The sequence below is a fragment of the Prionailurus bengalensis genome, chromosome E4, assembly GCF_016509475.1.
Source record: "Prionailurus bengalensis isolate Pbe53 chromosome E4, Fcat_Pben_1.1_paternal_pri, whole genome shotgun sequence".
In the NCBI taxonomy this organism is placed as follows: domain Eukaryota; kingdom Metazoa; phylum Chordata; class Mammalia; order Carnivora; family Felidae; genus Prionailurus; species Prionailurus bengalensis.
In genome coordinates, this window is record NC_057360.1 from 9862411 (window position 1) to 9878933 (window position 16523).

The 16523-nt window shown below is 43.9% G+C and overlaps 1 protein-coding gene across 1 annotated transcript in view; it reads left to right on the top strand.

Annotated features, from left to right (window-relative positions):
• Positions 1 to 3478: 3478 nt before the first annotated feature.
• The window catches only part of POU2F1 (POU class 2 homeobox 1), a 188034-nt gene continuing 174989 nt past the window's right edge, over positions 3479 to 16523 (top strand). Inside the window, exon 1 of the mRNA XM_043568234.1 lies at positions 3479 to 3559. Within this exon, the coding sequence (XP_043424169.1) occupies positions 3499 to 3559 (61 nt within the window). The 5' untranslated portion in view covers positions 3479 to 3498. The remainder of the gene's footprint in view (positions 3560 to 16523) is intronic.

A 16523-nucleotide genomic window follows, 5' to 3' on the forward strand; every position in this document is an offset into this window, starting at 1 on the left:
AGGAGGGACATTACACTCCAAAAGTTATGTGGGGGGGGGGGGTGCCTGGGTGGCTCAGTCGGTTAAGCGTCCGACTTCGGCTCAGGTCATGATCTCGAGGTCCGTGAGTTCGAGCCCCACGACGGGCTCTGTGCTGACAGCTCAGAGCCTGGAGCCTGCTTCCAATTCTGCGTTTCCCTCTCTGTCTGCCTCTCCCCTGCTCATGCTCTGTCTCTCTCTGTCTTAAAAATAAATAAAACATCAAAAGAGTTACAGGAGTTTTCTAACTTATACAGACAGAAATCTAGGGAACCTGTGTGGGAATGGACATTAAGGGTCTGGGATCATGGCAGAAGGAACACAAAGTGGATTTCTAAACCTCCATGGTTTTCTGTGTAAGCCAATTCCTTGTAACAAATCTCTTTCATATATATGGTTGATCCTTGAACAACATGAGTTTGAAGTACGCAGCTCCTCTTATACGCAGATTTTTTACTGTATAGTACTGTAACCGTATTTTCCGTAAGATTTTATTTTTATTTAATTTTTTTAATGTTTATTTATTTCTGAGACAGACAGAGACAGAGCATGAGCGGGGAAGGGGCAGAGAGAGAGGGAGACACAGAATCTGAAGCAGGCTCCAGGCTCTGAGCTGTCAGCACAGAGCCCGAAGTGGGGCCCAAACTCACAAACCGTGAGACCATGACCTGAGCTGAAGTCGGTCGCTCAACCGGTGCCCCTTTCCGTAAGATTTTAATAGCATTTTCTTTTCTCTAGCTTACTTTATTGTAAGAATGTAGTACCGATATATAACTTACATAGGCTAGCTAGAACATATAAAATGTTATTTTATATTTATTTATAATACATATAATATATAAAATAGTGTTAACTAACCGTTCAACTATTTCTATTATTGGCAAGGCTCCCGGCAACAGTAGGCTGTTAGTAGTTAAGTTTTGGAGGCATTAAGTTTTGGAGGAATTTGGAGGAATTTGGACTTTTGCAAATTTGGACAGGTTGCCATCCTCAACCTTGCCTTGTTCAAGTGTCAACCGAATAATGAAAGTCATTATATATACTTCTCCCATTGGTTTTGTTTCTCCAGAGAACCCTAATACAGGCAAGTTATGTAACATCTCTGTGCCTCAATTTCCCCATCCTGGAAAATTGGGATAAATGGTTTCTACCTCCCAGAGCTGTGAGGATTGAAAACAGGAAATGGTATACGTGAGTCTGCTGAGGTCAAAGCAGTGTTTCGTACATTTTGGTATTTTCACCACCTGAGTAAAGCTCATGGCAGAATGCAGATGTTCATAAATATTTGTTGAATAAATGACTTTATCAATTTTTAAAAGAATCCTAACATATATAACTGTATTATTCATTAGTTTTTATTCAGCAAATATTTATGAGTATCTACTATGCCCAGGCATAAATATTTTCATTAAGAGGAAAATGAATCATTGATACAGACTATTTTAAACTATTTTTTTCCTCACAGAGCTATTCTTCCTTAACTAAAAATTCATTCCATGAAATTTGCTTTTTATGGAAATGAGATAAAGAACGAATAGCACAGGCACTGGCTTCAGTTACTCTCTGAAAGTCATATTAATTTACTTTTTAAACAAAAGAGCAAAACAAAGAGTAAATAGAAGATAGGAATTTAAGTAAAGGTATTTGGGTTCTTTGTCTTGGTGGAGGTAATTTCAAATTCGTTGTCCTCAGAGCAGGGGCATGTCTTCCCCTATAGTAATGCTGGTGAATATAATTTATGCCATATTTCCGGATTAATTGTAACATGATTGAAATTTGCATGTCCTTAACTGTGTGGTGTTGGTGTGGCTTGAAATAATTAGATTATATGCTGGTCCAGTTATTTGAACAGTCATGCACACACCCTAAAGCTTAATTACCATGAATAAATCAATCCCAGCCCAAATTCATTGGCTGTCACTGACAATAGCTTCAACTGTACTTGCACAGTGTAAGGAATTCAGTGAGGAGGCTAAGACCCATGATGAAAACTTTAGTCGTTAGAATAACTGCTAATGCTCTTAGAGATTCGTTTTCTTCAGTGTAGAATCTGCAATTTTACTCCATTTAAACTTTACAGTCATTTCTCTCAAGACTAGGATTATCTTTCTTCCATCTTTCCTTCCTTCTTCCCTCCCTTCCTTCCTTTCTTTCTCTTTGCTTACCCTGAGATACTTTTCTTTTTACTCTTAAAAAATATTGGGGGATATTCCAATATTCTTGGAAAAATATTAGGGCTTTTGAAAAAAAATTCGTAACGTCATTAGACCTGAGTCTTGTCCAGGGAAATTTACCACTAAAGAAATCTTAGAACATGACTGAAATAAAGATATTTACAACAGAAAACGCCTACTATTATAGTTACTCTGAGAAACACAGCAAAGTAAAATTCTTGATGAAGCTACTGCTGATTTCGACATCTTGATTTATTAGGTCATCAGTTTCCAGCTTACGGCTAGGTTTTAAACATGTTGCCAAGCGAAAGGGAGACTGCCTCTTTATGGACTAGGGGATGGACTATTCGTTTCGATCCGGTGAGCGGCGATCGAGGCACGTGAAAGCCCCACCAAGGGTAGGGGGCGGAAATTAGCGACTTAAACACTCGGATCCCGAGAAGCCGGCTGGGTGTTAGAAACAAGTAGAGTAGAAGCGATTTGGGGCTAATTAAAACCAGCACAAGACACTCCCCCTCGTGTTAGCCAAGGCCGGGTCTCCAGCATTTGCAGAGCTGGGGGCGGGGACTAGTTCGGATTCAAATTTAAAGCGGGACGCCCGCGCGTAGCTCAGCAGGTGCCTCCAGCCCGGCTCCCCGCGGCGGGCGTTTCCGCCCCTACCTGCCCACCGGGCCGGAAATTACCTAGCAGGGGAGCTGCCCCTCCTTTGTTGTCAGCGGCTCAACTGCGCGGAAAAGCCTTAAAAAGTGCGCAGCGGCGGGGACGCCGGGGCTGGTCCGCCCACGGGTACTCCACGCGTCTCCAAGCTCTTGGCTGCCGTGTCCCTTGCCCTTTTAGTATGCCACTGGCCATTGGGGGACGTCGGAGCAAAGCCGGGAGGGCAGTGAGGCGGGAGGAAAGGGAGGATTATCAGAAGGGACGGGCACTCAACGTACTACACAGGTTACGCTTCAAGGAACCGAGAGGTAACGCATGCGCCGCCTGCATTTCAGGCGCGTGGAGAAAGTCGCGCATGTGCAGAGCCGAGAGGAAAAAAAAAAAAAATGCAGCGAAGGGGTGACTGGCAGGTTGAGGGCGCTTTAGCTAGTGAGGAGCCACGGCAGGCAGCGGGCGCGTGCGCACAGCGCCCGAAGGGGTGGGGCTCCTCCGAGGGGACGGCCTCGCGCGCCCCCTGGCGCGAGCCCGGGGAGAGGAAGGAGCGGGAGGGGGCGGAGAGGAGGGAGGAGGCACGGAGGGCGGGAGGGGGGAGGGGAGCCGGAGCGAGGGAGGGTTTATCGACCGGGCGATTTTGGTTAAAATATTCAAAATGGCGGACGGAGGAGCAGCGAGTCAAGATGAGAGTTCAGCCGCGGCGGCAGCAGCAGCAGGTAATCATTACAGCATTTTACATATTCATATTCATACTCAACCCCGGCTCCCGCTGCCCCCCCCCGCGACTTAGCATAATTTATTAGTACTCAGGATTATTATAATTAACGGCGGGGAGATGGGGGGCCGGGGAGCACGGAGCCCCCGCCGGGCGCCGAGCGGAGGGGGAAAGAGGCTCGGAGCGGCCAGGCGGAGGGGGAAGACAAGGGGCAAAGGGGGCTGCGATCCACCGCCCTCCTCCTGCCCCTGGCCCACCCCGCCGCCGCCGCTCGCCCGCCCGCCCGCCGGCACCGGCCCTCCTCCTCCGCCGGCCGCCGCCGCCGCCGCCTCCTCGCCGCCGTGCCCGAACCCGAGCGGGTCCGCGGCGGGGCCGCGGGGCCGGGGCAGAGGGAGAGGACAATAAAGACATTTTACATATTCATAGCCACTGGGCCGACGGGGCGCGGGCGGGCGACCCGGGCCGGGCGGGCGCGGGGTGGGGGGGGGCGTGGAGGGGGATGGAGGTGGCGGCGAGCACAATGCCGGGGAGGCGGCGGGGCCGGAGCGGACCCCGGCGGCCGGACAGCCACACGCGTCCCCCCGCCGGGAGTGGGCCCAGGCGGGGGGGCGGGCGGCCCGGAGGGCGGCCGGGGGTGCGCCCGGGGAGAGCGCCCCGCCGGCGCCCGCGCCCCGCCGCTTCACCGGGGTCCGAGCGGGGCCGAGCCGGGGGGTCACGGCCCCGGGCACCTCGGCCGCGCCCCGCTTGTCCCCGGTGTGGCGGCCTGACCTGAGCCAGGCCCGCGCTCTAGGTGGGTAGGGGTGAGCGGTCGCGGGCGCTGCGAGGTGGCCTCGGGGCGGCGGGGGTGGGGAGCCCGCGCAGGGGTCCGCTTCGCCCCCTCCGGGGCGGACAGGGTTGAAAGGCGGCCCTCGTGGGAAGTTCCCCTCGGAGGGGGATGTCCTCCGGGGCAGCCCCATGTGCTCCAGACCATCGGTCAGCAGTCCCCTGGGTGCTGGAAAAGCTCCCGGTCTCCGGTGGGCCGTGCTTTTCCCCCCGGGAGTTGGGTTGGAGGTGCCTGGCGTGGTCTCATCTTCCTCTCCCCTGCCCCTCCCCGCTCCCCCGCCCCTCTGCGCTGACCCGGACCCACGGGGCCGGGGGCCCTCGGGGCCCTCTTGCTCCCAGGCCCCAGAAGCACCCGGAGGCCTCTCAAGAACTCGGATGTAAAGGCTGCCCTCCTGCCCCTGCCCCACAACCGGCCGGCCTGACAAGTTGATAATATTCTCGATTTCCCCTCTCCTGTTGGGAGTTAGGTAGGGGCGGGGATCCCCCTCCTCGGTTCTGTGGTGTTGGTTTCTTGCTGGGTGCTGGGTCCTCTCTACTGTCTGCTTAGCCGAACCTCTCTCATTTGAATAATGTCTAATTCGGGGAGGTTTATATTATTGAAATGGCCGCCCGGCTTTCCCCGCCTCTCATGTTTAGTAATTCAGACCTTTAATAACAGCCACTCACAGCCCAACGCCGTGTTTATATTTTACATTCGCCCCATGTGCTTTTGTGGTTCGATATGATTCTTCTTTTTTTTTTTTTTTTCCTTGGCAATCCACGGGGCTCTGAGATCAAACCCAGGCTGTGCTGGGAAGAGCAGGGGGAGAGCTAGGCCTGGGCTCCTCTGGCAGTTGCCTAGGCCTCATTTTCTGCCGCTTGATTTATTTACTAATAACCAAAATGACTTTCCCCCACCAACTTCCACACACGTACCCGGCCTCCGCGGGCAAAACAAACCCTCCCGGGGCCTTCACCAGCATTAAACCAGCTCCTAGCTAAGCTCTGACTCCGTCGTGTTTTGTTTTCTCCTAAAAAGATGTTCTCATAGTTTGCAGTAATATTAGGCCTAAGGGAAAAAAAAAAAAATCTTCTCATTTTCAGGGACGAGTGAAACCTATTTTGACTTAATACAAGTAAGTCACTTCACTTTGGTGATAGCTCTCCCCTGCCCCTTGGCTTCCACCTCCAAGTTAAACACTTTTCGGGCTTTGTAAAGGTCTGCACTACTTGTAAAACCTATAGTTGTGTGTTGTTGTTGTTGTTTTTCCCTAGGAGTTGTAGAATAGTTAAGTGTTTTAGAAATTCCAATTAACAGCACTTTCAGAATGTCTCAGGGCAGCGTTTCCTTTTCAACTTCTTCATTCTAATTTAAGATAGGGCCGATACTAATTTTGTGCTGCCCCCGTCAAGGTTTGTGTATTTTAATGGGAGCACTCCTGAAAACAGAGACGGGTTAGGTTTTCTTTGAGCGGTTTGTGTCACGGTTAAACGAGCGAACATAGCAGAATAAACACAGTCATTGTGTCTACCCTGATCTTGGAACTCATTCTCTTCCCAGCACACCCACCCCTCTTTAAGTTGTCAGAATTGATTTTATGTTTTATGTAGAATCAGGACAATTGGTCTGTGAAAGTCAGGCTAACTTCTGTTGTTTAGAGGAAAGAATAATTTTCATTTTTGGTTTTTCTCTTAGTAAAGCTTTTTTTTCCCCTTTTCATTCTATCCAGTTTTAGTGTGTTTTATGAGAACATGGAGTTGCTTCTCATTGGTGGTTTGTTTTTTTTTTTTTTACCCCTGCTAGTAAAGTACCAGAGAAGTGTTATTTAGCTCTGATGTGTTAAACCTCTGAAATTATAAGGCACTTTATTTACGGTCAGTTGCTAGGTACATATTTTGGGAGACATTAGGCTTCAGTTTAATTTGTAACAAAGTTGTAGATTTGGTGGGCTAAAAGCAAGCCAATTTCAAATAACCAGGTCTCATCATTTTTCCTCTTTCACATCCAGTAGGCCGGCCCGAATGGCGCTGGGGGATGGGGGGGGGGGGGGGATCTGTAGCTTTCATGTGAATGTTCAGGTGACTGACTGCTTCAGAGACCTGAAGCATGAGGTCGAATGGACAAAAGGCAGTAATATGATTTCATGCCTTAAATAGCATATGTTTTTGCACCCGATTCCCAAGATGTGGTCAAACTGATGATGTCATTGGACAGAGGACAAGGTGCAGTTAATTTGATTTATTGTCCTGAGGTGAAGTGTAGCAGTGAAACCTTCTCATAGGGAAACCATTTATCTCAGGACAATTTCCTTTATAGCTGCAATTTAACTACTACTGAGGCTGCAGATATTTTCTCCAGGATGATAAAATGTATGCTGAATTTTATAAACAAAACTCCACCATTAGAATTGTTTTAATAGAGAAAAGGATGAGTATTGTTAACTGGCATTTTGGTTGGCATTCCATGCTATTGTAAAAATTCGTTCCCTCAGGTTCTCAGATGGAGACTATGGGTTTTAAGTAAGTGCAGTCAATGTACTTACTTTCATTCCAATGATTGGAAGTGATCAATATGTTTATTTTAGAGAGGTTCTTTGTGACCTCCCCAACTCTAATAAGAAGGTGCCAGGCTAAAGAAAGAGAGATCATTGGCCTTACTACCTGTTAAAAAGAATTTTTTTTTGATCTTTTAGTTTTTGAGAAAGAAAGAGAGAGAGACAGAGCGTGAGCAGGGGTGGGGAGCAGAGAGAGGGAGAGGGAGACAGAATCTGAAGCAGGCTCCAGGCTCTGAGCTGTCAGGGCTCCAACTCCCAGACCGTGAGATCACGACCTGAGCGAAGTCCTACGCTTAACCGACTGAGCCACCCAGGCGCCCCTGGCCTTGGTACCTGTTTTAATGCGTAAAGTGAAATTGAAGAGAATGAGCACTATACCTTCTTTTAAAAACTGAAATCACAGTGTTTAAAAATAAGGTAGATACTTATAAGAAAGCATGTGCTTGGCATACAGTTTAAAAAATAATTCAAAATTCTTTTTGGATTTGTCTTAGTCTGGAGAAATGTATGTATTTTGATTGATTAGTGATTTTTAAAATTACTACATTGTGAGGTAGTGATTCCACCTAAGATTTTTGACATAGAAGGTTTTCCTTTTAGACATTTTTCATCATAATTTTAACTAGTGTATCTTACGGTGCTGATTAAAATGCCTTAGGAATGTGGTAGGATGCTGTGCTTTATCCCTAACTCTTCCAAGCTTGATAGAGTATTTGAGATTATTTTTGAGCCTTAGTTTATAACCTGCCCATCTCCTTGTGTACCCATCTGGCAGGCTACTCACAAGTTTTCAGAAGACCCATTGTCCCTTTCTTAACTTGCCCCACCTACTAATTATAATGGTACTTTTGAGTTTAGGTCTCGAAAATTCATGTGACAGCTGACCAAATGTTTTTAATATTTGAAAGGACCGTTCTGCTTCCAAGCTATTACTGTAATTTTAAACATCTTTTCCAAACTAATTTTTAACTCCTCTCATTTTGTCATTGTCAAAACTCCCAGGAATCAAGGAGAAAGAGTGACTGTTATTCAGGTGTACAGTGAATAGTATTCTGCCATATTTTTAATTTACTATTCTCTGCACCGATAAGCAGCAGAAAGCAGAAGAAATAAAATGTGTTTTATTGCTGCCTAGATTGAAGTAATTGTTAATCTGTTATTCATCTGGTCGTCGGATTTCAGAATAAATTTAGGGCTTAGAATGTTAAGTCGCTCTTACCAAGCCACCAAAGATGTTTAAAGAAGCCTTGACTGTCTTAGGCAGGTGCTTCTAAAATGGCGGAACCGGAGGGGTGCCTGGGCGGCTCAGTTGGTTAAGTGCACGACTTTCCTCGGGTCATGATCTCATGGTTCATGAGTTTGAGCACCACATTGGGCTCTCTGCTGTCACCACAGAGCCTGCTTTGGATCCTCTGTCCCCTCGCCTCCCGCTCCTCACATGCTTGTTCTCTCTCAAAATAAGTAAATTAACTTTAAAAAGCTTGTAATATAAATGAGGTAACTAAATCATGTAATATCCTAGGCTTTCCCCAAAGCTTAAAAAAAAGAATGACAGACCTGGAAATTTGAATGTTATCTTTCATAAGTGGTTGGCATTAAAAATGAAATATTTGAAGTTTCTTGAATCTGTATTATTTGATCTTGGATATTTGGCTGTATGTCTTTGTGTTTAAGTTGTTTTTAACATTGGTCACTCACTTTCATGAACATGTTTCCTTTGTACTAGGAAGACTATAACATTATGTAGTGGTGATTGCCTCATTATTAACGGTTATTTTTGTTTGTTTTTTTACATTGAAAACACACAGCTCTACTCTTTGTATATTAGTTTTTTGAGCACTATTGAAATAATTTTCTTTTTTTAATTTGTTCATGTTTATTTATTTTTGAGAGACAGAGTGAGCATGCTGGGGAGGGGCAGAGAGAGAGGGAGAGATAAATCCCAACCAGGCTCCAAACTGTCAGCGCAGAGCCCTACGCGGGGCCTGAATTCTCGAACTGTGAGATCACGACCTGAGCCGTAACCGAGAGTCTGACGCTTAACTGACTGAGCCACCCCGGCGCCCCTAAAACCAATTATATTTTAAAATACTGGTATATGGCTATCATTAACTTGTTTTTATACAACAGTGCTTGTTCAGTTACACAGTTTTTGTGATTAGTAAATACAGTGAAGTGCAATTTTAAGCAGGGATGTGTTTTCCCAGTGGAAGTGTTTGGCTTTAAAACTATTTAAATAATTATTGTTTACAGAATGGAATAAGTAACGCAACATGCTCCTTTTGGGTTACTTAGGTTCTTGTTTCTGTTGCCTTTTTTTAATATTAAGTTTAAATGCTTGAGCAAACATGCTTATTATTTATTTTTTCACGGAAATCCAGTATCGGGCGTCAGAATGTGCATTTGATTGTCATACATCCGTCTTACTGGAGTTTCTGTGCCCCTCCTGAATGCTTTCCTTCTTTTTTAGGAAACTCTTTGGGCAGGGATTTTGCTTAATTCTTTTATTGTATTGCCTAAATAAGGTAAACATGTTTTTGAGGGGAATCCGGGATGAAAGAGGTAATAGCTACAGATTGTAGAGAATAGCAGTTTCCTTACCCATCTTTTGCTGAACCTTTTTTGTGCAATATTGACATTTTGTGAATAAAGATAATAACTTTTCAGGCTTATATTTCTTCTTAAGTTATTTACACTGATGTGAGTGTTACCTAATCGTCTCCATGGGAGGAGGCAGTCGTGGGGCCCTCCTACTCCACCATCTTCCCAGCCTCCCTCCTTATATTTCTTCTTAGGAATAAATCTGTTTTATTTTGTACTGAAATATTTCCATGTTCTAAACTGGCCGTGAGCCCTGATAAACTCTTTCAGCAGTAATAGCAGTGGGAAAAAAAAAAATGGCATGAGTGGAGCCATTGCCTGTGACTGATCCATTTACAATATATTTAGAATTTGGAATATGAGAATTGTCTTGAGTTTCAGATCCTCTGATTTAAAGAGGCTCTTTACATATTTTGCATGTAGTTTATAGAGTTCTGTGTGTTTTTACTATAGGGTGTTATTGAGCATTGATAGGTTGTGTTGTTTATACTTAGTTGCTGATATAGCTCCTTTGTGTCATGTTTTGGGGTTTTTTTTTTTTTTTTTTCCAGTTAAGCAAATACTCAAGTTTTCACTGTTGCCTAGATTTGCTGACAGGACTAGTAATGAACAAAAGAAGAATCAGCAAACCTCTACATTTATCAGATTTTCTTTTTAAAGTACTGTCCAGGAAACTAGGATATTCATCCAGAAAAGGATACATAATATTTATTAAAAAAAAAAAAAAAAAAGACAATGTGAAAAGCGCAAAACTAAGCTCAGTATGAATATTGGTAGTAGCTTTACTTAACCTGTGATGTTGAAAGTCCTTGAAAGTACAGTCACATGGTTTATTTCATAACTCTCTGTGACTTTATTGGTTTTTATGTTGGAATCATAACAATAGTATGTAAAGTTAAATCAGTAAAATAATACAAATTAGTAGGTTTTTTGCGGGGGGGACTAGTGAGTTTCCTCTTTGTAATAGGAGATATAAACAGGAATGGCTGGGAGTGAATATTATGTTGTGTCTTTTAACTCCTTTTTGTTTAACATGTAATGGAGTCGTGCTGACTGGCTTTGTAACTTACTGTGTGAATATACTTTTTTACAGAAAAGTGACTTACCTGTTTTCTTGATTGAGTACATTTATCTTAATGGTCTGCTTAATGAAAGAAATGTCTTTTTGGCTGATTCATACTGCAGCAAGGAAGTTTATTATAATCAGTCCTTTATTTACAATTATTTCATAGTTTACAAAATATATCTGCTGTGTACCTGGTCTTATGTCAGTTGTTTTTGGGGATAACAAGGGAAATATAAGACTATGCTATGGAGGAGTTGGTATCTTTCCATAGCAAGGAAAATCAAAAAACAATGTACGTAATATAATTATATGTTAGAATATGTAGCAGATAATCGTGATCAGGATAGATATCAGGGTGTGTCCAAATTCGCAGGAACCAAAGGATCCTAGAGCCTTTATAGCTGAAAGGTAATGTAGATACCGTCTATCCTATAGCCTTTACAGATGAGGAAATGTTCTCCCAGCGATTCAGTGTCTTGCCCTCAGTCTCTTCACTGTTGAGTTAGGCATCAGAACACAAGACTTCTGACTTTCTAGACTCCTCCCCACACCCCCAGTCTCTCTGCCACATCACTGCAGTCAGATAAGACTTTAAGCAGAAGATGAGTTTTAAAGCTGAGCTTAAAAAAAGGCAAAAAGAATTAGGAATGGAAAGAGAAGCATATTGCTGGGGAAATATTCAGGATTGTAGGTAAAGAATGAGGCATTTGTTCTAGGTGCAGGGTTTTTAAGGAATCCCATGATAAAAGTGATGTTTTAGGATTGATGTGGTGTACAAGATGGTTTGAAACAACGCAGAGATTGTATCCATGGAAACCAATATATAAAAATCGAGGCATTCGGTTTGCCAACTAATTGGTTTAAATGCTATTGGAGATACAAACAAAGAACAGTCACCTGACCTCAAGAGGCGTTCAGTCTAATAACGATGCAATAAAATAGAGAATCCAGGATAAATATGTTGAGGATGTTGTGGATGTTGTCCAGTTAATCACACAGAATAAGGACCTTGGGGAAAAATTCTTTCCAGGTCTTTATGTTAGGAACTTTTTTATTTCTCACCAATAGCTTTGTTTTTAGTCTTCTGGACACTGCTAATAATTGACTTAGTTTTCTTTTCCAATCAAACTACAGTGTTCAGACCAAGTTATTAACCTGAAAGATGGGAAAGGCAATTATGGTATGCATTTTTCTTAGCCTCCTCATTCCCAGTTTCTTTTTATGTCCTTACCTTTTGTTTTATATTTCTTTTATTTAAGCTTCTGTCTTTAAATTCTTGTTCTTTTGTGTTTTATGTGGGCTGCTTTATATCCCTTCTGGAGCAAAGCAGGTGTAAATAAAATAAAATTACCATCACCATAACATAATGATACTGTCTGTATTTTTATAGCACTTTAAAGTTTATAGCAGCCCTCTCATTTTCATTACCTTAGTTGGCCCTTTCAGGCAAGTATTATTATACCCACTTTATAGTTGAGTAAAATAAAGCCTAGATTAAGTGACTTCCCCAAAGTCATGTGCTCAGGAAGCACAAAGTGTGTTTGGGGAACAGCAGGACTTCCAGGTCAGTTATTGCTTAGGCTATACAGTGGGGAGCGGTGGAAGGTTACTGACTCTGTTCTGGAGAGCTCTGAATGCTCTGGGCTGATGGTGTAGGAGTCTGGATTTCTTTTGCTAGCCAGTAGGGATCCTTTGAATTTTTTTGTTCTGGACTAGCCATGATCAAAGCCCTTAATTCTAAGTGTTTAGCAGCTAATTAGAGTCAAGGGGGATGCTAAGGTTTTGAGCTTAGATTATAAAGAGCAGTGCCAAGTAAACAGAAGCAGGGAGGTTGGAAGAGGGAGCCATTTGGAGACTAGGCAATGAATTCAACTTTGGAGATGTCACTTGAGACATGATTGGTGGCTATTACTGCGTTATAAATTCGTTGTGAAAATCAAGACAGTTTTACTGAATTAAATGTGTGATAAACGTACAAATATTAGGATTGAGATTTGTGCTCCTGCCACTCCATTGTGTGGACTGAGCACTGAGTCTGAGCATTGTAAATCCTAGACCTCTCATTTTGACTTTGCTACTGACTTCTGTGGTTGTTTCTTTCAACAATCAGATGGTGATAACACCGGTGTTAGAGGGATGCCGTGGTGAGTAACAAATTGATAGCAGAAGACTTTTTTTTTTTTTAATTTTTTTTTTCAACGTTTATTTATTTTGGGGACAGAGAGAGACAGAGCATGAACGGGGGAGGGGCAGAGAGAGAGGGAGACACAGAATCGGAAACAGGCTCCAGGCTCCGAGCCATCAGCCCAGAGCCCGACGCGGGGCTCGAACTCCCGGACCGCGAGCTCGTGACCTGGCTGAAGTCGGACGCTTAACCGACTGCGCCACCCAGGCGCCCCAGCAGAAGACTTTTTTAAGTACTATAATAGTTTTTCTTACATGAGCACAAGAGTAAAATCAGCAATTTTATTACTGGTGCTGCTGTAGAGAAGCTTTAGATTGATTCTGTGGGCCATTGTACTTCAGGTTATACATTTCCGTGTGCGGCCAGCACCTTGGGAGAGGGAATGCACTCCACCGGTGCTCTTCTGACAGCTTTCCCATGGAGGTGTTGCATTGTAGCAGACAGAAACTTTGAAGGTTCTCTGTTAATCTGGCCCCCATCCCTGCCTATGCATTCTTATCTCCTACTCCTTCCTTACAGAGCATGATTCAACAGTTCCACCCTTATCAGTCCACCACAAACACAGTGTTTCTTTTATCAGGTTTTAATTTTTTTTAATGTTTATTTACTTTTGAGACACACACACACACACACACACACACACACACACAGAGTGCGAGCAGAGGCGGGGCAGAGAGAGAGGGAGACACGGAATCCGAAGCAGAGCCCGATGCAGGGCTCGAACCCATGAACTGTGAGATCATGACCTGAGCCGAAGTCAGACGCTTAACTGATTGAGCCACCCAGGCACCCCAGATTTTAATTAAAAAAAAAAAAAAATTACCTAGGGGCCCCTGGGTGGCTCAGTTGCCTACGACTTTGGCTCAGGTCATGATTGCATGTTTCGTGGGTTTGAGCCCCAAGCTAGGCTTTGAGCTGGTGTCACGGGGCCTGCTTCGGCCTGTCTCCCTCTTTCTCTGCCCCTTCCCCAATCATGCGCATGAGCGCGCTCTCTCTCTCTCTCTGTCTCTCTCTCTCTCTCTGTCTCTCTCTCTCTCTTTCAAAAATAAATAAACATGAAAAAAATAAAATAGGGGCACCTGGGTGGCTCAGTCGGTTGAGCGTCCAGCTCTTGATTTCGGCTCAGGTCATGATCTCACAGTTTGTGAGTTCAAGCCCCTCGTCGGGCTGTGCGCTGCCAGTGCAGAGCCTCCTTGGGATTCTGTCTCTCTCCCTCTCTCTCTCTGCTCCTTCCTCGCTTGTGCACGTGCATGTGCTCTCTCTCTCTCTCTCTCAAATAAACTTTAAAAAGTTTATTAAAACGATAAAAAAAAATCTACCTAAAACTTTGTGTTGAAGAGCTGTTCAAGGAGGGTGGCTGTATTTTATCCTGGTACTTTGTTTGGGCTCTCTTCATCCTCCCCTCCCCACCCCTTCCCACCCCCTCCCTGTCCTGCTGCACAACCCCATCCCAGTGTGAAAGTAAGCCCACCGTTTTGGTCAGGCTGGCACTTGGGATGCTCTGTCAGAACCTGTGCTCACACTGACATCCCTTTGGAATGTCAGGGTGTGTGATGGGGTACGGTGAGTGAGAGACCTGGGTTCTGGATCGCTGATTAGCTTTGTGACTCGGGGACAAGTTACTTCACCACCGACTTTTTTCCTTTTTCTACATATTTGTAAATAAAAGAGTTTTCACACTTTTAAAAGCCGTTGGAGTTTTTTGTAACGAATGTTAGGCAGAAGCTTATTATATAAAAGGTGAGAGTGGAGCAACTCTGATTGAAATGGGTGTCAGAGGTAGGAAAAGCATCCCCTGTTTCCCCTGGTGGCCCTCAAGGCACTTTCACGGGATCCTGAAGGACTCCTGCTCAGCACACGGTTTGAAAGCTGTTGTCCTTGTTTACCATAAAGGCCCTGGCTCCTGAAATAGCTGATCTCTCAAGCCTGTGCTACTGTCCTAGTTTCTCTGAGGTTAGCTCTTAATTTGTGTTCATTTAGCTAATTCAGCACTTCATTATACACAGTCTTATTTTCTTCTCTAATTGAGTTATGTAAGTAAACCTTGTCTCCAAGAGCCTTGAGATCAAGAACACTCTCCTAGGGACGGAGCGCACATTTAGCAGATAATGTTTAATTGATTAAATTAGGGGTTCTCAATCTTTGCTGGGATAAGACTCATCCCTGGGACTCTCAACATGCAGAGGCCTAGGCCTTACCTCCAGAGTTTCTAATACACTAGAGGTCTGGGCATGCATAGTTTAAAAAAGCTTTACAGATGATTCAGTAGCACTGAACGATTAGGACAATTTAAATAAGGATAGTTGCATTTCACGACCATTGCTTACACTATCTTGAACAGCGGTTCTCAATGTACAAAAAAAGTCTCTGTAGTGGAAAGATCAATGGAACTAGGAAACCTGGATCCTTATTCCGTCTGTAGCACTGTGTAGCTTCTTTCCTTCCTTCCTTCCTTCCTTCCTTCCTTCCTTCCTTCACGTTTATTTATTTTTGAGAGAGAGAGAGAGAGAGAGAGAGACAGACAGACAGAGCATGAGTGGGGGAGAGGCAGAGAGGGAGCTAGAATCCAAAGCAAGCTCCATGCTCTAAGCTGTCAGCACAGAGCCTGACACGGGGCTCAAACCCACAAGTCATGAGATCATGACCTGAGCCGAAGCCAGACACTTAACTGACTGAGCCACCCAGGCGCCCAGCACTGTATAGCTTTCTGATGTTGAACAAATCACTTAACTTTTCTAGCCCATAGGATTCTCACTGATGAATTGTGGATTGTTTTCATACTTTTTTTTTTTTTCTTTTTAAGCTGTGGAATTCTTCAGTACTATCTTTTGGATGAAGGCCAGTAAACACAGATACTTTGAGTAGCTTGGCTTTCATCTGAATACTGTTTTAATAAATTTATTACGAATATAAAGCATGATAGGTTTGATCCTATCTTAGCAACAGAGCTAAATCATGTGAGATGGGTAGTCCAGAAAGGTAGCATTGGGATTTTAAACTGGAAACATCTTATTAGAATGTGAATGAACAAAGACAGTAAGCTTATCAGGAACTGTACTAGTTCTCAATGTGAGCATGAACTGGATTATAATTAACCAACCTGACTGGTCCTTCTGCATTCATTTAATTCAGTAAATATTTATAGAGCTTGTTTTATTCCTTGCCACGTACGCAACATTGGAGATAGAATAGTGAGACAGATAGAGTTTCTGCCTTCAAAGTTTATAATCTGCTGGGCAAGTCATACATTAAATAACACTGTTCATACTTAATTGAGTAAAATACGGGAAATCCAGAGTACTCTGAATAAGATAGGGCCTTAAGCATGAGATAGGGGTACCTAATCTGGACAGGAGGACTTGGGAAGGGCTCCCTGAGTAAATGATGTTTACACTGAGACATGCAGGATGACTGCAAGTTAATCAGTCCAAGGCTGAGTGGGAAGGTAGGATTGCAGATGTCCTAAGCAAAAGGAACAGTATATACATTATTCTTGAAACCAGTGAAAACACAGCACTTTCAGGGAACTCAAGTTTGGTCTGGGTGGTCCAGAAAGAGTAAGATTTAGCTCAAGAGCTGAAGATGGTTTTCAAATTACGAGGCTATTTTCATGCTCTTTGTCCTTTATAATGGCCCAATACACGGGCAAAATCTGTGGAAGAGATTCCATACCTTCTACCAAATGTATGAATTTCCAGTGGCAATAATACATAACATTCGCCAAGTCTTTGTGCCAGTTACTGTACAAAGCTTTATA